The sequence below is a fragment of the Rhinopithecus roxellana genome, chromosome 1, assembly GCF_007565055.1.
Source record: "Rhinopithecus roxellana isolate Shanxi Qingling chromosome 1, ASM756505v1, whole genome shotgun sequence".
Taxonomy (NCBI): Eukaryota; Metazoa; Chordata; class Mammalia; order Primates; family Cercopithecidae; genus Rhinopithecus; species Rhinopithecus roxellana.
This window is the reverse complement of record NC_044549.1, coordinates 191,242,030-191,264,056: the sequence shown is the minus strand read 5'-3', so window position 1 is coordinate 191,264,056 and position 22,027 is coordinate 191,242,030. Positions and strand designations below refer to the sequence as shown.

Below are 22,027 nucleotides of genomic sequence, written 5' to 3'. Positions count from 1 at the left end.
TGGAAACAACTGGTTTTAGTGGACATTGAAGTAAAGGGAGGTGAGCTGTGAGGAAAGAGCTGTTGAAGACTGGGGAGACTCAGAAGTTGGGCTGGAATCTCCACCCATAAGCCAAGGAGTGCAGATGCAAATCGATTTGTTAGGGCTGCATAAATGAAAGAAGGACTTCGCCAACACACTAAGTTTTTCAACAACCGATTGTATTCTTTCAATATTTGTAAGTATTGATCTTTTGGAAATGTTTAATGAGATTTCTTATATAATTCTGCATTCAATTTATGCCCAGGTCACTTTGCTATTATACATTTATGTGCTGCATTTTTATGAATAGACATTTTCTCAAATTTCTGAATTATTTTGCTAAACTATGTGTTAAGAGTTTTTTCTAGAGGTCCCCCTTCTTGACTCACTTTTCTGCTGAGAAATCTATCAGGTTTCTCCACAGTGATTTTCAAGTTTGATAGCTCCTCAATGTGAGAAACTTAGTGTCAACTAAGAAATGAATTACCACTAAAGAATCTTCTCCTTTCAAGATGCTAACCGTGTTTTGTCCAGTGTGAAATCTCACATGTGCCACAAGTGTTACTCTGTGAAGAAAGGATTTCTCATGATTTTTCAAGGCATAACTTCTCCAGTAAGAAGTGTTTGGTATTCCAAGAGAATTCATTGCCCTTGGAAAGACTTTCCCTTCTTATTTAGCTTATAAAGGATTTCCTCTCTTATTTTCCATTTTAGCAGCATTTTATCACTGTGTTTTCTTGTGAACATCAAGCCTAGTGCTTGGCTGAATGTTTATTCACAGAAAATACAATTAAAGGGTTCATCCAAGTAAAGTTTTCTTATGTTATTTGACAACAAATTGCACATAAAAACATTTTCACACTGAACGCAGAGCTAGAGATTCTCTACCTGAAAGTCCCACACATTTTAAGTTATTAAAACTGTTGCTGAAGACTTTTAGTTTATTATGTTGACAGTTTCAGCTCTCTCGTGTCATTTATGATCAGATCACTCACAAGTCTTTGGTACACACATGTCGTACAATTTCTCTTCCATATGAATTTATTGATGTGGACTGAAGAATAAAGGTAACTGAAGTAACGTCCATGTTGATTACAGTAATTCTTCAAAATGTGAGTCCTTTGGCATGTTTAGATGTTACAACTACAGCTGAAGTCTCTTCCATATTCCTTACATTCGTCACTCCTAACACCATGTCCTCTAAAGTCAGAATATGTTCTGAAGACATCTATGATTTTCTCTCCAGGGTGAATTTTCTGATGTTATTTAAGATTAGTACATTGACTGAAGGCTTTCCCACATAAATGGCATTCATATGGCTTTTCTCCAGTGCATGTTCTCTCATATCATCTAAGGTCAGAAGATAGACTGAAGGCTTTCCCACATAGAAGACAAGCATGTGGTTTCTCTTCAGTGTGAATTCTTTTATGTCCTCTAAAGCCAGAGCTTTGACTAAAGACTTTCCCACTTTTATCACATTCATAACGCTTTTATCCAAGGTGAGTTCTCTCATGTCTTCGAAGGTTAAAGGATTGAATAAAGCCTTTCCCACACTGATGACACTTGTACGGTCTCTCTCCCGTGTGAGTTTTCTCATGTCTTCTAAGGTGAGAACACTGAGTGAAGGATTTTCCACATAGATGACATGCAGGTGGCCTCTCTCCAGTGTGAGTCATCTTGTGCCATCTAAGGTGAAAGCAATTAGTATAGGCCTTTTCACATATATTACATTGATATGATTTACCTTTAGTATGAATTTGTCTATGTGGTTTAGGGGACAACTGATTACTAAGGGATTTTCCACACTGTTTGCTGACGTAGGGTTTCTTTCCACTCTGAGTTAACAAACACTGAGTCATTGTGGAACTGTGAGTGCAATCTTCTCCCAAATCATTACATTCAAAGGGATCCTCCAGAATGAGAGAGTTCTCCTTTAGGGACTAAGATTAAAAGCTCTTAATGATTTACCAACATACATCTATACATTCATTTCACCACCTTTGAATCCTAGACCAACCATTCAGTGGTAGAGCCCAGTTGAAATCTTTCCAATGTTACTTGTGTGAAAGGAAATTAAATTTTGGCACCCCAGACTCATTTAACCAAAGGGAAAAATCAAGCTGGGAACAGGGTCACACAAACCTGCCTCCCCCTTCTGGTTCCTAAATAATATGGCTACAAGATGAAAAGCTACATGCCTCCCCCATATTTTGCCCACAAGGAAATTCCTCATGAGCTGTTAAAATTACACCATGGCAAGGCAAACTGATAGCTTGTCTTTACAGATGCAGTCATCCCCAGTTCACCAGACACAAATGCATATCCGATTGTTTCCCTGCCCCATTTTGCCTATGTTGTCTTATATAAAATGCAGCTTTCCTGCATTATTCTTCTGCCTCATTTGTTTATGTCATCTCATGTAAACAAAATCCAGATTCACTCAGCCAGAAAAATGCATGAATGACTATTTTTTTCTACCCACCTTTTACATGAAAATTGTGTACTTCTCAATATCCCACCCTTTCCCCCTTTAAATTTAGAGAAAATCACCTTTGGAGAAAGGTATACACCTGTCCCCCAGGTGCATGTCCTTAACTCTGGCAAATAAATCTCCTAAAATGATTGAGACTTGTCTCGTCATTTTTCTCGATTGACACTTGCATACACATTCTCTCCTGCAGACACAGATTTTTTCTCTTTTGTAAGATCCCAACCGCAGAGTTATTCCATTAATTGTGATGATATCAATATCTTTCAAAGTCTGAGCATGAGCAATGTATATGCACTTGTTCCATTTTAAAGATCTCATGTTCTGGTTTAGAACACAGGTCACTTTATTCACTGAATTCAAAGTATCAATTTTTTTTTTGCGTAGAAAGCACTTAATGCAAGCCTAATTGCACTCAGGTGACTGTGTGTCATTACTAACTTAACCCATTACCAAGTCTTTAACTTCGATGACTGGTGTACACAGCTATAAAACTCACCATTGTCATACCGGTGGATACATCTTTTCTGATAGGATGCATGGATATCGTGTGTTTTTTCTTAAGGGCACTTTCCTTGTCTGAAATAATTGAAAAATAAATTGTTACCTTGGTATTATGGTAATAAAATTGTTTGAAAAACCCCAAGGCCCATTTACTTTTCTTCAAAAATTGACACTTAGATGTGGCAAATGTGTCAAATGAAGAAAATACTTCAACAGAAGAAACAGATTGTACAGCGTCAGCAATTAGAAAAGAGTTTTAAAATTAAAATGTGAAAGGAGTTACAATGGAGATGAGATATCAGGCAGGTAAACAGAGGGATAGTCTTCACAGGGCTATCGGGAAAAGAGTCAGCATGTGACAGTTTAACCCCAACAAGTACATGAATTATCCTTTTCCCGAAAGTAAAAGAAAAGGCAAGAGGACACAAGAGTAGCATCTGACATATGAACAAAGTGATAATAACATCTAAGGAATTCTGCTCCAGTCACTTAACCTACATTTTAGAAATCACCACTCATTTAATAAAACTGCTAATTAATATTTGACTGATATTATTCATTGACAAAGCACCTCCTCCTATTAGAGCACAGGACCCTGTTGCTTACCCAGATTCTGGCCTTGGAGAAATTCTCTTCCTTCCCGCCAGGGCTCTTTTCCTTGCTCCAGCTGCAAAATTACATAGGATTTGCTTGTCTGGTACCCTGTTAGTGGAAACAGTACTTGTGTTTTGAGTTCACTGTCAATAAATGTGCATTATCACCAACTGTAAGGCAGGCTATCAAGGAAGAATAAAAACAGTGAAGGTCAGCTCAGGCCACAAGACCTAGAACACAGAAAACTCCCCAGGATTTTTCTGACCCAACGTGAGACTAGAAAATAAATCCAAACGAAAGGTCCATCAGGAAAAGGAAATTCAAAATAGTCAGGACCTATGAATGCTGAGTCCATGCCTAAGTTCCAAGACACAATGCATAATACACAGTCTTTTCAGAAAGAGATTAATTAAATCTCTGCACAGTATGTTTATTATTATTCTCATGCAGAACAAAAAAAAACATTTGATTTAAAAATATAATTGGTGTTCTATACAGAAAAGATACTGCTATTGTTTTCACTAATTGGTCTCAGCCTAAGCATAGCGACTAAAGCAGAAGAGTTATTTAGAAAATATTTAATTTAATACATTGAAAATATTCATTAAGTTCCCAGGTCTGTTCTGAGTATTAGAGACTGAGTACCAAGGAAATCATGAAATCCTTGTCAAGATTACATTCTAATTGAGTGACAAACTAAATAAAACAAAATAAAATAAAATAAAGATATTTCTTTCAGGCAGATTTAGAGAGCTCAAACTTTTTTCAGATAAGATCTGTGAGAGAATCAGAGAAGAGATTAGAGTGAGATATGGGGAAGCTGTTCCAACACTTATTGAATGAATGAGTCAATGTGTGTCTACATACGTATGTGAATGTTGAGGGACTCACCACGGGACACCAGGTGACTGACGTTTTCCAGCATTACATCTCTGTACAGCTTTCTCTTGGATGTGTCCATCATGGCCCACTCTTCCTGGGTGAAGTCAATAGCTACATCTTCAAACGTCACTTTCTTCTAAAACATCACAGACATTTTAGTTTAGACAGAGAATCCCTTTTAATGTCCAGAGGAGGAAGGCTGAGATGACATAGGTAGGACCTGGGTATGCAGAACACTCAGTGTTTTAGGTTCCAGCCAGTTCATTCTCAATACTAAGCTGGTATCTGCCTTTCAGATTCACTCACAGAGACATACCCACTCTTAATCCATTAAACTTTACTATAAAGAAATATCGCATGAGGTGTGGCATAATATAGGCCAGATATTTTTCAGTAATGCGTTAATCACCTGTACATAACTGATGATAAAATTTTCACTTGAACCTTCATAAATAAAACAAATTTACTATGAATTTCAAGTAAATTACAGATTTGTCACAAGGCAAATAACCATGATTTACTACTTTTTAAACATGACCGTGATTAAATAAATTATTTCTCTAGATGAACCACAGGTTTCTCACCAATCAAATGGTTAAAAGACCTATTATGTGCTTTGAATAATCTAAAGAAGTAATAGAAAACATGTTTCCTATCTAGCAAATATTTATTAAATACAGGTCATTGGTCCCTTATTCATTAAAAAGTTAGAAAGTAATGAACCAGACTCCAGCATTCTTCAGAACTGAAGAAGTTTTACACAGAATATAGGATTCAATTCATACATATAGTCACTCTAATGTTATGTAATTCAGGTGTTCATGACAAGGCTTAAAGACAGTCCAGCAGCACAAGACAAGACGGCCTGAGGCTGCGATACTGAGGAAGTCTTAGTCTGATGATTCCTGTGATATGAAGCCTCCTGTTCTCAACTTTCTCTGGACAATCCAAACATCAGTTATCACTGCCTCTCTTTTAACTTTACTTTGTCACTTGGCTTGTTCAAGGCTAAAAAGGCCTCTTTACTGTTTTGTTTTTTTCTAACCAGCCCTTATAAAGCATTTCCACAGAACCCTAAATTGTACTCGATCTACTATATTCCTTCTCCTGAGTGTGCAACCATAATTAAGTAATTGTATTTCTTATATGTTACTTTCAGTTACCAGAAGGCAAAAAGGTTAATTATCAAAAGGTAAAAGGAATGGGGATAAGAATAATAATGACTTCTTTAGTTGTCCTTTTGCAAAGTTTTTAAAAGCACAAATATATTTTATCAAACCCTCCTTTTTCCTCAACACTGTGCAGCTCTTGCCCAAGGCCTAGCACACGGGATTTATTGAACTCAGCTGCTAGAACATCAGCCTCATTATTGGGCTGTGATCTTCTGCTCTTCACGCATCTCTATTGCCTGCATTCATCACAATCCTAAGTCTATTTCAGCCAACAGTACAGTTAATGGCTCAATTATTTCCCTGTGAGGTTATAGGATGGATAGAAGAAAAAGAAATACATAAATGAGACCTCTCATATCTTTTTTTGTAAATAGCCTGAATAGGGGCTGGAATAAAGCAGTGTAATATTAGAAATTATATTGACAATTTAGGAATCTTCGACACATGATACCCAACCTAGAGTCCTCAGAAAACTTAATTGGAGGCCGGATACATGAAAGTCTCCTGATTGCACTTGGAACACCCATTTCTACTAAAAATACACAAATTAGCTGGGCATGGTGGTGCTTGCCTGTAATCCCAGCTACTCAGGAGGCTGAAGCAGGAGAATCGCTTGAACCCAGGAGCAATTACAGTGAGCCGAGATCCTAACACTGCACTCCAGCCAGGGCGACAGAGCAAGACTCTATCAAAAAAAAAAAAACACAAAAATCTGTTTTAGGATGGGGATAATCAATTCAGGAATTTATTTCACTTGGAGGGTCAACACTCCCATCCTGCTGATCTACCCCTTAAAATCCCCTGCATCAGAAATTCGCAGGAGTACCCTGGGTCATGGTGTTTCTGTCCTGATAATAGAATCACAGTCCTCTAGGATGCTCAGAAAATACACAATGACTTAGGGCTGAGAGAAATTTAGCAGCTCAATCTGATATTTTACTAAGGTGGTATCTAAAATTCTTGCAATCATGGTTTATATTAGTCTTTGTTAGTTGCAATATCTCTGATCATCATGATACATATTTGCTGAGAAATGCCGACGTTCATGTGTATATTCATACATAGATATGTAGGTATATAGATGCATATGTTTATATGAATGCATGTGTTTGAGACGGGGGAAAACATGCATGTATTATTTCCCTGCTAAAAATATAAAAATAATTAAATATATTTTATGTACAAATGATAATTATATGTCATAAACAAAAAATTAACTGACCCATTTGTACATGAAGTCCAGGAAAAGTAAAAAGGGTAACTTTGTATTAATTGTGACATTGTGCTTACAGATAGACATAAATTTCCTTATTTAACCCTTATAATAACCTGCTGATTATAGTTTATTTATCAGTTTAATAAATGATCAACACAGTTTGAAAAATATGACAAAATTACAAAACTAGAAAGTGACACAGCAATACTTTTCATTATATTCTGCCTTGTCACTGCCTCTTCTTGCTTTTTTACAAAATTACTCCCCTAACCAAGGTTCTCTATGATTCTGGGGACTCCAGGATTTAGACCCCAGTTCCCAAACTTCACTGTGTCTATTTATACTGCCACATTTTAATGCACATTTACAGACTTCAACAAGCACTTTTCAATATCAACTTTTTTCTTTTTTTTTTTTTTTTTGAGACGGAGTCTCGCTCTGTCGCCCGGGCTGGAGTGCAGTGACCGGATCTCGGCTCACTGCAAGCTCCGCCTCCCGGGTTTACGCCATTCTCCTGCCTCAGCCTCCCCAGTAGCTGGGACTACAGGCGCCCGCCACCTCGCCCGGCTAGTTTTTTTGTATTTTTTAGTAGAGACGGGGTTTCACAGTGTTAGCCAGGATGGTCTCGATCTCCTGACCTCGTGATCCGCCCGTCTCGGCCTCCCAAAGTGCTGGGATTACAGGCTTGAGCCACCGCGCCCGGCCAACTTTTTTCTTATTCCTTGGACTATTTCCTACATCTGTTCATCAAGACTCCAGTAACATATGACTCCATCTGCCTGTCCCTTCCATGAATGTACCTGACAGTACATGTATTATGTAGTTTATCATTCAAGCAGAACAGATATTCCTTCAAAAAAATAAGGAATTAGAGAATGCCTACAAAACTTCAGTGAAACCAGCTGTAACCCTTAATATTATTACCAAGTAAACTCTTCCTCAAATATCAAAACAAGATTTGGACTTTCGAGAATATTTGTGTGTGATTATAACCCAAACATGAACTAAAAGTAATTTAAATGGTCATATACAGACTGTGCCAGGGACAAAAAAGGACACATATTATAAGAAAATTAAAGCACACTTATTTCATAAAGGACTCTTGTGTGGAATCTATAAAAACTATTTCAAGATATAGAGATTAAATATATTTCAAAACACATACATACACAAGCAATCTTTAGGATACATTTTTAAAAACTTATGTTATGGGTCTAAAATTTTCACTAATTCATGGAAAAAATGTATTGACAAACTTCTCACCAGAGCAGGAATAACAACTGACGTATTTGGTGACTTCAAGATGAGAGCCTGAGCAGCTTAGTATCTCCCTCCAGATCTCTCTCTCTCTCTCTTTTTTTTTTTTTTGACAGAGTTTCGCTCTTGTTGCCCCGGCTGGAGTGCAATGGTGGAATCTCAGCTCACTGCAACTTCCACCTCCCAGGTTCAAGCTATTCTCCTGCCTCAGCCTTCCAAGTAGCTGGGATGACAGGCATGCGCCACCACACTTGGCTAATTTTGTATTTTCAGTCGAGACGGGGTTTCTCCATTTTGGTCAGGCTGGTCTGGAACTCCTGACCTCAGGTGATCCACCCACCTCAGCCTCTCAAAGTGCTGGGATTACAGGCGTGAGCCACAGCTCCCGGCCCGGATCTCTTCAAAAGTCATGAGGAAGAAACCATTCTGCATCCTCAATATTACCTTAATATTTGAAGGACACCCATACCAATTAAGAGGCTGACTTGGGACTTCCTAGCCCTTTCAGGGCTGTTTAGGCACATCTTAGTGAAGTATTAGGAATGCAGTATTAGTTCTCAAGTTCCTGGACACCAAAACCATGTTCTCCAACAGATCTTCAGTAAAAATAGCTGATGTCTATATTCTTTTGCCTGTCCTTTCCCTTCCTTTTAATTCAGAACTGCAATCTCGAAAAGAGCTATTATTTAGTAGATTCTCTCAATTCTCAACACCAGCGCTATACAGTGTTGAGTAACATCTCAGGTGCTAGGGAAACAGCAGCTGACATTCTAGCAATGCACAAATAGAAAAGCAAAGATCACCACAGAGTAAAAGAGAATAGATTTTTTAAAAGTATGAAACCAAAACAAATATATATCAGATTACACTATAAATGGAAAATCCTATTATCTTGACTGGATTGCAAGTCAAAACCTCTCATGGCTTCCAACATCCAATATATTCAAAGCAGTTCAGGAATGGTGAAAGTGGAATGGAATTTAAAATTATTCTAAGGTTGCATATGTGAAAGCACCATGCCCTGAAACAAAATATTTATTTTTAAAGTGCATAATGAACACTGCATACAAAGTTTGTGTAACAAGAGAGAGAAAAAATCTCACATTTTTAAAAAAGGAATATGCAACATATTTACATAAAATTAAACTAAAATAACAGCAATGGAAGACACAATCTGACCTCTGAAAATCAAGGGAAAATCTCTTTTAAATAAACTTGGCACAATTTTTAAAGTGAGTTATGAAAAATAATAATACCTGAATATAGTATGTAAAAGTACCAACACAATAAAGCTAAAATAATATCCATGGAAAAATTATTTGCTGTACATTATTTTTAAAAACTGATCTAAGTACTTTCCTCAAGAAGGTAAATGAATGAAATTTAAAAATTGCCTGAGAAAATCTGTGAAAGGAAATGAATATAGAGAAGCAGAATATAATTTAACTATAAACCACACAAATAGAATTTAAAAATAAGGCCAGGCGCAGTGGCTCATACCTGTAATCCCAGCACTTTGGGAGGCAGAGGCAGGCGGATCACCTGAGGTCAGGAGTTTGAGACCAGCCTGACCAACATGGAGAAAACCCGTCTCTACTAAAAATAGAAAAAAAAAAAAATAGCCGGGCGTGGTGGCACATGCCTGTAATCCCAGCTACTAGGGAGGCTTAGGCAGGAGAATCGCTTGAACCTGGGAGGCAGAGGTTGCGGTGAGCTGAGATCACGCCATTGCACTCCAGCCTGGGCAACAAGAGCAAAACTCTGTCTCAAAGAAATAAAAAATAAAAATAAAATAGAAATAAGTGGCAGCCAACATGCCCAACATGATTTTCTGTGATGAAAGAAATGCTCTATATCTACATTGTCCAATGCAGTAACTACCACACATATGTAGTTACAGAATTTCTAGTTTGGCCACGAATTTGGCTATTACTACTAAGGATATGCCATTTAGTTATTTAATTATAATTAATTTACAGTTTATAGCCACATGTGACTAGTAGTTACTCTATTGCTCAATGCAGATCTAGAATCTTGGAGAAGGCAGTTAAAACAATGAGATATATGATGAAAACAAAAATGGAAAAGGCACACAAATAGTGAACACAGAATATGAGAATGTGAAGCAACAATTCACACAGTAAAATTTAATAATGAGATGCTGCCTTGATGGGACAAATGTCTAATGATATTCAAGGCTTGTCTTGTTACAGGTAGAAGAGCAGGAGCAGGGCAGGAGAGGGCTCTTCCCCTACCCACTAGAAATGTCAGGTGATGGCCTGTTAATTATCACTTTGCCTCTCTAAAAATGATAATTAGGCAGCACCAGAGAGAGAGGCCATTTCCTGATGGTCTACACCTGTTAACATCAAAAATGTTAATTAAATGCAGACCCCAGGAAGAAGCAACTTCTTGGGCATCCATGTTAAGAGACAAAAATGGCAAAGTATAATCTTCTGGGGACACACTGCACTGGAAAAGGAAAGAAAGCCTCAGATGGACATGCATATAACTCCCTAAACACACCGGGCATGCTCAATTCCAAAGGGTAAGGAAAGTACTGTGCATGCCGGAAACTCTCCCTAAAGGAAGAATCATGGGAAAAAGGCAAGCCCATCCCAGGATCAAGGTTAAAGGCCCTTCTCTTTTCTCTCTTAGACCTTCAAGCATCCACTTGGGTCTCTTCCAAGAGAATTTTCCTTTCTTTTCTGTTCTAAAGCCTTTTTAAATAAACTTCCACTCCTGCTCTGAAACTTAGTCTCCTTTTCCGCTGTATGCCCCTCAGTCGAATTCTTTCTTCTGAGGAGGCCAGGACTGAAGTTGCTTATGGACCCATGCAGATACGCTGCCAGTAACTCGAATCTCTTCTCCTGGTAACAGTATCATTGTAAGGGAATGAGGCCAGTTCACATCTCAGTGCTTGGAGAACTCACCAAAAATAAAAAGTTGGAGGATGCTATGAACTTATCTACCTTCCAAGGCAAGTCCCACAAGCAAGCAGCAAGACTGTCTTCCCCCAAGGTCTTAAACTCTTCTGATGCTCCTTCTCTGGGAAAATGCATCCTCTGGTGGTTCCCCTATATAGGAAAAAACAATGAATAAACCTAATCAGCACTACATTCCAAGAGACATGCCCTGATTGCACAGATACTGAACCTCATCAAAACTTCATTCTGGAGACACACCCGGTTCAATTTGATTGGATTTTGAGACAAATACTAAAAACCCCACATAAAGTTGGAAACCAAAGAGTTAAGGCTATTTTGAGGAAAAATAGGAAGATTCATTCCTTTTTTCATTCATAAGTACTTTTTTTTTTTTTTTTGAGATGGAGTCTTGCTCTGTCGCCCAGGTTAGAGTGTAGGTTAGCTCGGCTCTCTGCAAGCTCCGCCTCCCGGGTTCACGCCATTCTCCTGCCTCAGCTCCCGAGTAGCTGGGACTACAGTCGCCTGACACCACGTCCGGCTATTTTTTTGTATTTTTTGTAGTAGAGACGGGGTTTCACCCGTGTTAGCCAAGGTGGTCTCGATCTCCTGACCTCGTGATGCCCCCACCTCGGCCTCCCAAAGTGCTGGGATTACAGGCGTGGGCCACCGCATCCGGCCTCATAAGTACTTTTGAGTGTATCATATGTACCAGAAAGCAGTCGCAGTCATGGGGTACAGCAAGAAACCAGACAAACTAGAGTCTTATGGAGACTCTATATTCTAAAATTATTTGGAAGTAAACTGGACTTGAAAACAAATGGAAAGTGAATAGATATAAAAAGTTTCAATGTTCATGATGATGTAAAAAAATAAAATACATTGCAGAAATGAAGTCAGGAAGTGTTAGGGGTCATATGGTACTTGTAAGGCCATTGATATCCTCTGAAATTCAAGCAGGCTGAAGACATTTGCATAACTAAAAGGAAAGCAGATGCTAATAGAAGACAATGAAGAAAGGGCCTGAAAGCCATTTCAGAGACCTTGGCTGGTGGCAGCCCCTCCCTTCAAAGGCCTGGCGGCCTAGAATGGAAGACTGGTTTTGTGGGCTGGGCCTAGGGCTGCACCACCCCGGGCAAGCGCAGGACAGTGCTCACAGCATTCTACCTCCCAACCACTCCAGCTCCAGCCATGGCTAAAAAGGCCCAGACACAGTTTGGGTCACTGCTTTGAGGGTGCAAGCCACAAGCCTTGGCAATTTCCATGGGATATTAAACCTGCAGTTGCACAAAGTACAGGAGTGCACTGCTGATAAAGACATACCTGAGACCGGGCAATTTACAAAAGAAAGAAGTTTAATTGGACTTACAGTTCCACATGACTGGGGGGAGGCAGAAGGGGAAAGGCATGTCTTACATCACAGCAGGCAAGTGAGAGAATGAGAGCCAAGCAAAACTGGTTTCGCCTTATCAAACCATCAGCACTTGCAGAACTTATTCACTACCACGAGAACGATATGGAAGAAACTGCCCCCACGATTCAATTATTTCCCACGGGGTCCCCCCACAACATGTGGGAATTGTGGGAGTACAATTTGAGATGAGATTAGGGCGGGGACACAGAGCCAAACCATATCAGAAGTCTTCACCTGGATTTCAAAAGATGTATGGAAAAGCCTGTATGTCCAGTAGAAGCCTGCTGGGGTGGAGACCTCATGGCAAATGTCTATGACAGCAGTGCAGAGGGAGAATATGGGGTAGGAGCCCCCACAGAGTCCCCACTGGGGCACTGCCTAGTGGAGTTCTGAGAAGACGGCCACCATCCTCCAGACCCCAGAATGGTAGATCCACTGACAGCTTGCACCCTGAGCCTGGAAAAGCTGCAGGCACTCAACGCTAGCCCTTGACAGCAGCCATGGGGACTGACCCTGTATCCAAAAGAAAATAAATTGTTCTACCATAAAGACATGTGCACTCATATATTTATTTTAGCATTATTTGCAATAGCAAAGACATGAATATTTTCTCTATCATTGGATAGAGAAAATATAGTATATGTACACCATGGAATACTATGCAACCATTAAAAAAATTATGTCCTTTGCACCAACATGGATGCAGCTAGAGGCCATTATTCTAAAATAATGCAGGAAGAAGAAACCAAATACCATATGTTCTTAGTTATAAGTAAGAACAAAGCACTGATTACACATGGATGTAAAGATGGGAACAGCAGATACTGGGGACTACTAGAAGGGGAAGGGAAGGTGAGGACCAAGACCTGAAAAACATATACACCATGAAATACTATGTTTTCTACCTGGGTTACAAGATCATTCATACTCCAAGCCTCAGCATCACACGATGTGCCAATGAAAACCCTGCACATGCATTCACTGAATCTAAAATAAAAGTTGAAATTTTTTTTAAATAGTGAAGATCTGAATAGACATTTCCCAGAAGAAGAGATACAAATGGCCAACAAATATATGACAAAATTCTTACCACCTCTATTGTCAGGGGGATGCAAATAAAAACCACCATGAAATGTCACCTGACACCTCTTAGAAAAGCTGTTTTCAAAAAGATGAATAGCAAGTATTAGTGAGGATGTGGATAAAAAATAAACCTTGTATACTTGTGGTGGAAATCAAATTACTATGGCCATTTTGGATAATAGTATGAAGGTTCTCAAAAAATTTTTAAATAAAACTACCTGCTGATGAGGCTGTTGAGATATAGGAACACTTTTACACTGTTGGTGGAATGTAAATTAGTTCAACCATTGTGGAACACAGTATGGTGATTCCTCAAAGACCTAGAACCAGAAATACCACTTGACCCAGCAATCTCATTACTGTGTATATACCCAAAGGAATATAAATCATTCTGTTATAAAGATACATGCACGCACATGTTCATTGCAGCACTAGTCACAATAGCAAAGACATGGAATCAACCCAAATGTCCATCAATGATAGACTGGATAAAGAAAATGTGGTACATGTACACCATGAAATACTATGCAGCCATAAAAGGGAATTAGATCATGCCCTTTGCAGGGACATAGATGGAGTTGGAAGCCACTATCCTCAGCAAACTAACCGGGAACAGAAACCAAACACTGCATGTTCTCACTTACAAGTGGAAGCAGAACAATGAGAACACATGGATACTGAGAGGGGAAAAGCACACACTGGGGTCTGTTGGGAGGCAGGTGGAGGGAGAGTATCAGGATAAATGGGTTATACATATATGCATTGGAATATTATTCAGTGTCACATGATAATGAAACCCTGTCATTTGTGACAATACGGGTGGACTTCGAGGGCATTACGTTATATGAAATAGGCCAGCCACAGAATGACAATTACTATATGATTTCACTTGTATTTGAAATCTAAAATAGACAAACTCACAAAAGCAGAGAGTAGAATGGTGGTTGCCAGGGGCCGTGGTGCAGGGGAAATGGGTAGATGTGGTTAGAGCATAAAGTTTCAGATATACCATGTAAGTAAGTTCTGGAGGTCTCATTTACAGCATAGTGCTTATAGCTAAGAATACTGTATTGCATACTTAAAATTTGCTAAAAGGGTGGATTTTGTGTTCTTACCAAAATTTCTTACCAATAATAATAATCATAATAATAATGGGGGGGACATTGGGAGGTGAAGGATATGTTTATAATCTTTTTTTTTTTTTTTTTTTTTTTTTTTGAGACGGAGTCTCGCTCTGTCGCCCAGGGTGGAGTGCAGTGGCCGGCTCTCAGCTCACTGCAAGCTCCAACTCCTGGGTTCACGCCATTCTCCTGGCTCAGCCTCCCGAGTAGCTGGGACTACAGGCGCCCGCCACCTCACCCGGCTAGTTTTTTGTATTTTTTAGTAGAGACGGGGTTTCACTATGTTCGCCAGGATGGTCTCGATTTCCTGACCTCGTGATCCACCCGTCTCGGCCTCCCAAAGTGCTGGGATTACAGGCTTGAGCCACCGCACCCGGCCATGTTTATAATCTTAAGGGTAGTAATGTATTCATGATGTATACTTGTCCCCAGACTCACTGAGATGCATACCTTAAACATGTGCAGCTTTTTAAATGTAATCGTAGCTCAACAAATTGGGTTAAAAAAAAAGAGGGGATTGGTTTAAAAATTTGAAAGGAGGGATCGATGTTCCCTTGTTTTTCTCTCTTGGCTATTTTCTTTCCTGCTGCCTGGAATTAAAAAATGGTAGGTGGGCATTTAGCAGCCAAACTGGAGCCTCTTCTAAAGTGTAGCAGAGCAGACAGCTGGAAGGGGCCTGAATCCCTAATGAATTTGACAAGCATCTGTACCAGCCATGATAGGTGTAACTACAGATTTAAGTGAGAAAGAAATAAACTTCTGCCTTGTTTAAGCCACTTTGTTCAGACATTAATTTCATATGCATATAGAGAATGTATGCTCCTTATGAGTAGGAAAAATGTTTATGCCATATGGTTCATAATGGGTGTTCAGCAATGTAGGATGATGCTGATTATGATGACAATGGTGACACAAACAGCATGAAATAATAAGTAATGAAAAAAGTGGCTTAATAGTTATGTATGGTTACTTTATTTAAAGATTCTGCTGCTAATATCATTCAATGTATTTGTATGCCGGTGGGAGTTTTATTAGATGTAGACTAAGAAAGTTTACATTATTTAATGAAAAATACTAGATCAATTTTAAAAACCAGTAAAAATATCATGAGATGGAACTAAGCATCTGTATTGCAAAGCAACTCTCCCAGTTGATTTTATGCATAGTAATGATTGAGAATCCCCTGATCTAGATCCAACAGATCTCAACCTTTATAGGTGCTATCAAGGAAGCACCTAATGAAGACAATTTTCCTGACTCTATCCATACTTCCAGTTAGTAATAGATCTAGAGGTCTAGAACCCAAATCCAGACCTCCTGCTTCCATGTGCAGTGGTCTTTCACTGTTCTGTTTTGTTCCACTTGGTGAAGAGGATTTGAGAATAAATGGCCACATGATTCAACTCCCTCCTCTGCTCTGAGGACTATAGCCTTGTCCTAGCAAGCAGGAAGCTCATACAGTAGTGGAAGAGGCAAATACACATTCACTAATCTAACACACAAGGCAGTAAGCACTGTAACATAAACAAAGCACTTTGGGGTTTCAGACCAGGAGCAAGTGGGGTGATTAATTCTTAGCAGGGCTAGTAAAGTCTGGGAAGTGTTCACTAACAAAATGTCTGGTCATTAAGGAAAGCAACTGGTTTCTCAACACAGTCTAATTTATTTTAACAATATAAATGGTTGTTTGTTCATAAACTTTCATCTTTTGCCAAAATGTTTGTAGCTTATGTTCCCATTTTAATGAGGTTTTCTGGCCCAAATGATGCACCCACATCATTCTAATGAACTGGCTGTCCAATAAAAAAAGGACCCTCAGTCCTCCCATAAAAGCAATTTTGCATGCATAGAACACCTCAATCTACGAATATCCCTAATGAGGTACTGAAAGGCTCTTATTATCCAAACAGAGACATTCCACTGGTACTAGAGAGCCACAGACAGAAGTTTTCTCTGCCTCCTGGAAATGAAGCCAAACTTTCTTCTTTCTTCAGCCATGAGGATTCCTGTCCTCCTCTTCACCATTTTCTTCTTTATGAGCCAAGTTCTACCAGGTAAAAAAATAAACTTGGTAAGAATAGAGTGCCTAACACCTTACAGGGATTCAGTACTCAAAGAGAAATCACCATCATCTATGACCAGATAGGGGATCTCATAGGAAATCTGGAAGACACATTGGCTGAGGAGCCTGCAGCCACTCAATTCATTAATTCTCCATAGCAACTCATAAATGAAGTCAAGTGTTTCAAGTCTTCGAAACACTCTTATTCCATCTCTAAATTAGGCAAGTTTACTAGCAGTTACTAGACCTCAAAAATGAAAAACAGGCATTATTTACTAAATCTTGGTCTCCAAAATCCTCTAGTTTCTTTCAGCAAAAGTTATTTATCCTAAGACACTGGCAGAAGAGCATTCCAAAGCTGTGGTAGGCTCGGACAGAAGGGATTGGTGGAAGAAGTCTCTTTGAAAATATCACTATAGTCTAAGAAATCTTTAACTTATTGCTCCCCAGTACTGTTGGTCCCTGGGGCTTGACTTTTCCTCTTAAGGCTCCATCTCAATCCCTGGCTTTCCCTCTTCTTCTTCAGCATCTAGTCTTGTAATGTAGAACTTAAACACAGGGACCAGGGATGACCCCACACCAGAGCATGCCTACTGCATTCAGCAAGCAAACATTATTCACAGGTATAAGGCACCTTGCACAGACATGCTTTGGAGAAGTGTGTATAGGGTTTTCGGATTTGCCCAAGGAGGTTACCAGACACCCAAAATAGATCCCAAAATTTTGGAAAGTCCTGAACTGCTATTCAAGATGAATAAGCAACTTATTGCTTCTTTTTGCTGTTTTATAGAGGAAAAAAATAAGGCCCTGGAAACTGAAGGCTTTTCCCAACAGTGGGTAAATGTCAGAGTCAACGCTTTGTTTTAATATCCGGCTTTCCCTGTACATCCCACCCTAGGGTTCTGTTGTGCTGTTTCTTTGTGTGACTTTCTAAAGCCTGATAAAAGGTGATACCATATCCAATTATATGAGCTCAGTAGCACACGAATCAGGGACTGACTTGAGATTATTATCCTTGTGGCATTACTGAAGACCTATCTGACTAGTACTTGTTAATTAGTCACCCTGGTTAAATACATGGGTTTGATTTTTTTTTTAATCAGTTAAAAATATTTTAAAATATGTGTCTAACTTCTATAGCCCCAGAAAATCAATGCTTTTAATCAAGGTTTAAAAGTTCCGGGCCGGGGCCGGGCGCGGTGGCTCAAGCCTGTAATCCCAGCACTTTGGGAGGCCGAGACGGGCGGATCACGAGGTCAGGAGATCGAGACCATCTGGCTACATGGTGAAACCCCGTCTCTACTAAAAAATATGAAAAATTAGCCGGCGAGGGTGGCGGGTGCCTGTAGTCCCAGCTACTCAGGAGGCTGGCAGGAGGAATGGCGTGAACCCGGGAGGCGGAGCTTGCAGTGAGCTGAGATCTGGCCACAGCACTCCAGCCTGGGCGACAAAGCGAGACTCCGTCTCAAAAAAAAAAAAAAACAAAAAAAAAAACAAAAAAAAAAGTTCCGGGCCGGGCGCGGTGGCTCAAGCCTGTAATCCCAGCACTTTGGGAGGCCGAGACGGGTGGATCACGAGGTCAGGAGATCGAGACCATCCTGGCTAACACGGTGAAACCCCGTCTCTACTAAAAAAATACAAAAAAACTAGCGGGGCGAGGTGGCGGGCGCCTGTAGTCCCAGCTACTCTGGAGGCTGAGGCTGGAGAATGGCGTAAACCTGGGAGGCGGAGCTTGCAGTGAGCTGAGATCCGGCCACTGCACTCCAGCCTCGGCCACAGAGCGAGACTCCGTCTCAAAAAAAAAAAAAAAAAGTTCCAAATTTGGATAAACAAATTTTTTTTTTCACTGTCATTCAATCAAAATAGAAGAAACTAATTGATAGAACAGCACAGGCAGAAGCACTACTTACAGTCAAAAATGGAATACAACAAGACTGGGGAAGAAAACACAGGACGGTACTAAAGAACGCAGTCTAATGAAAGGTGGTGTCTCCTCTGGATGTCCTTAGGTAGACTTTGCAGCAGAACTGTAAACTTTTTATAGAAGGCTAGAGAGGAAAGGAGGACACGGAGAGGGGGCAAGAATGGAAAACAGAATGAGGCCGAATACCAAGCCTTAGTGCGGTCCCTATCACCTTCGTCAATCGATCATTGGGTGATTTGGGCAAGTTTTCCTTTCCCTCAGCTCATTTCCTCATCTTTAAGGTAAGGGACTAGACAAGACAGGCTTTGATGTTCATTGTAACTCTAACTTTAGCAAATAGCTGGAAAAGACATTGTGTTCACAATGTGCAATACACAAGGTTTACAAGCAAAGAACAAATAAAAACAAAAGATTTTTTAAATCCCTAATGTTACCTGAATTCTTGCAAATGAACAATGGTACATCATAATTTTACAAAGTCCTTTGTAATTTGAACATTTTAAAATAATTTCAACCTTTATTTTAGATTCAGGGAGTGCATGTGCAGATATGCTACATGAGTATATTGTGTGATATTGAGGTTTGGGGTATGAATAACTCTGTCACCCAGGTAGGGTGTACCCAAAGGGTAGCTTTTCAGACCTTCCTCCCTCTCCCTCCCCTCCTGATAGGACCCATCTCTGTTGTTCCCATTTTTATGTCCATGTGCACTCCATTGTGAGCTCCCACTTATAACTGAGAATATGTGGTATTTGGCTTTCTGTTCCTGAGCTAATTTGCTTAGAATAAAGTCCTCCAGCTGCATCCATGTTGCTGCAAAGGACATAATTTTGTTCTTTTTATGGCTGCATAATATTCCATGATATATATATACTACATTTTCTTTATTCAATCCATTGTTGATGAACACCTAGTTTGATTCCATACATTTGCTATTGTGAATACCGCTGTGATGAACATACAAACTTACGTCTTTTTACAAGACTAATTTATTTTCCTTTGGGTGTATACCCAGTAATGAGATTATTGAGTCAAATGGTAGTTCTGTATTAAGTTTTTTGAAAAATGCTTTGAAAATAAAACGCTCAATAGAGTCCAGTATAGTAAAATAGTACACATGATTCAAAGACCTGTGAACTAAGAGTAGCAACAAATTTCCACACAAACGTGTTACAAGATAGAACATAGCTGTATTTTAACCAATTATTCCACAATCATTTACTGAATACCTATTATAAGCCAAGACTTGAATCAGATTCTGGAAGTACTGCAACAGAGGGATGTTCAAGAGTGATTTATCACATATCACAAGACAGGTCACTGGTTCATCCTCTACACTATACTAATCTCTTATGACTCTTCCAGCTGCAAAGGGCCAATTTTAGCCGAAGGCCAATGGGCTCTACATACATAGTAGTTGACTAGTTACAGATAAAAGGAAAAGATAGAAAGTTCAGGGATGAAAAAACTCAGATTTCAGCTTGTTTCTACCAAGTGCTCAACATTTAGAATTATCATTGTCTTTAAAAAAGCATAACCTTTAATTATTTTGCAATTCACCTTATAGATAGAAATACGATGTTGCATGTATTTGGTCTTCACATCAATCCACTAATTGCTTTGTGACCACTGAAAAGTTAAATTGAATCTAATGCATTTGGATTTCAGTTCAACTCAATAGACATCTACTGAATGTACATTAAAATCACTGTACTGATTGAAAGCTATTCTAGAATTGGCTTTTGTGTTCCAGAAGAGAAAAAAAAAGTGCTGGTTTTTATACCTCTCTTATTGTCAAGAAGTTGTCATGGAAAAGGTGCTCTGTGTTACATACAAAGACTGCTCAGAATTAAAACACTTTTCAAACTAAACATCTGAATGTGGGTGGCCTATCCCTAGGGCAGTGATATCTTAGGACATAAATGAAATACTATTAAATGTTTTCAACAAGTATAGTTTTTGAGCCTTTAAGAAGACCTTGAATGTTTCACCCCTAATATATGCAATGGTTTCTAGAGAAAAATTACAACCTCAAAGACCAGTGCCAGAGATATAAGAAGTGAGTGAAGTCACAGGGTGTAACAAGTACTGGCACATATATATTTGTGTGTTAAACACATAGGAATATTGTTCCCTTTCACAGAAAAAAATATCCTCTCTAACAATTTCCTTAAAGTATATGATCTTTTAGGTCTATATTTCAGTTCTACTTTTGAAAGATACACCTGTTGTAACCTATCATATAGTGTGTGTGTGTGTGTGTGTAGAAATAAAAAGAGAGCAACCAAAAGAGATTTTCTTCTCTTTCCCCCTGGGAAAATCCATAGTATAAGACATTATATTTTTTAAAAGGCTGGTATCTCCCATCAGTGATAGGAGATAATAAGGAATAAATAAACTGAAACGTGCATGCTCTAGAACTTGTAAAGGGGAGCGGGCTATTCACCTCCCGTCTTTTGTCATGTAGGTGCACCCAATATTCTCAGATTTTTCAAGAACACCAAAAAATCCAAATTTTTGTATGACAGCAGATTTTTAAGTGTTTAAGAAATCAAATAACAACACACACACACACACACACACACACACAAAATCCACACAAGATTATCCTCAGGCACTGCCCCCTACGTCCATGTAATTCAATACAAAGTAAGAAAGACTGATGAATGGTTACAATAACGCTCTTCTGCGTGCAGCCGGGGCAAATTCAAGGAGATCTGTGAACGTCCAAATGGCTCCTGTCGGGACTTTAGCCTCAAAACAGAAATCCATGTTGGGAGATGTTTAAATAGCCGACCCTGCTGCCTGCCTCTGGGGCATCAACCAAGAATTGAGAGCACTACACCCAAAAAGGACTGAAGCCTGTTGTTTTCTGGATGTTTTGTGTTCTTTTTCTCTCTCCCTCTCCCTGTCTCCCTTTCCTTCTCTCCCCTTTTCTCACAGGGATTTTTATTGAATCCTCAATAAAGAATAAAGCAAAACCAACAAGCACAAAACCTCTTTTAAAAGTTTATATTACCAGCTGGGCACGGTGACTAACACCTGTAATCCCAGCACTTTGGGAGACCAAGGTGGGCCGATCATGAGGTCAGTAGATCAAGACCATTCTGGCCAACATGGTGAAACCCTGTCTCTTCTAAAAATACAAAAATTTACCCAGGCATCGTGGCAGGCTCTTGTAATCCCAGCTATTCAGGAGGCTGAAGCAGGACAATCGCTTGAACCCACGAGGTGCAGGCTGCAGTGAGCCAAGATCACAACACTGCACTCCAGCCTGGGCGACAGAGAAAGACTCTGTCTCAAAAAAAAAAAAAAAAAAAAAGAGAAAGAAATAAGTTTATATTACATGTTATGACTTGATTACT

The 22,027-nt window shown here is 39.3% G+C and overlaps 2 protein-coding genes across 2 annotated transcripts; one reads left to right on the top strand and one right to left on the bottom strand.

Moving 5' to 3' along the window:
• Positions 1–1,367: 1,367 nt before the first annotated feature.
• Positions 1,368–11,196, bottom strand: LOC104664164 (zinc finger protein 705A-like). The gene is given in 5 exon segments (XM_030938025.1): positions 1,368–1,952; positions 3,009–3,088; positions 3,620–3,715; positions 4,499–4,625; positions 11,068–11,196. Coding segments are annotated over 5 exon segments (1,017 nt in total).
• A 5,476-nt stretch (positions 11,197–16,672) lies between these two features.
• DEFB108B (defensin beta 108B) lies at positions 16,673–21,521 on the top strand. Its single transcript, XM_030928111.1, has 2 exons — positions 16,673–16,728; positions 21,356–21,521. The coding sequence occupies exons 1-2, from the start codon at positions 16,673–16,675 to the stop codon at positions 21,519–21,521; spliced, it is 222 nt and encodes a 73-aa protein (XP_030783971.1).
• Positions 21,522–22,027: the final 506 nt, after the last annotated feature.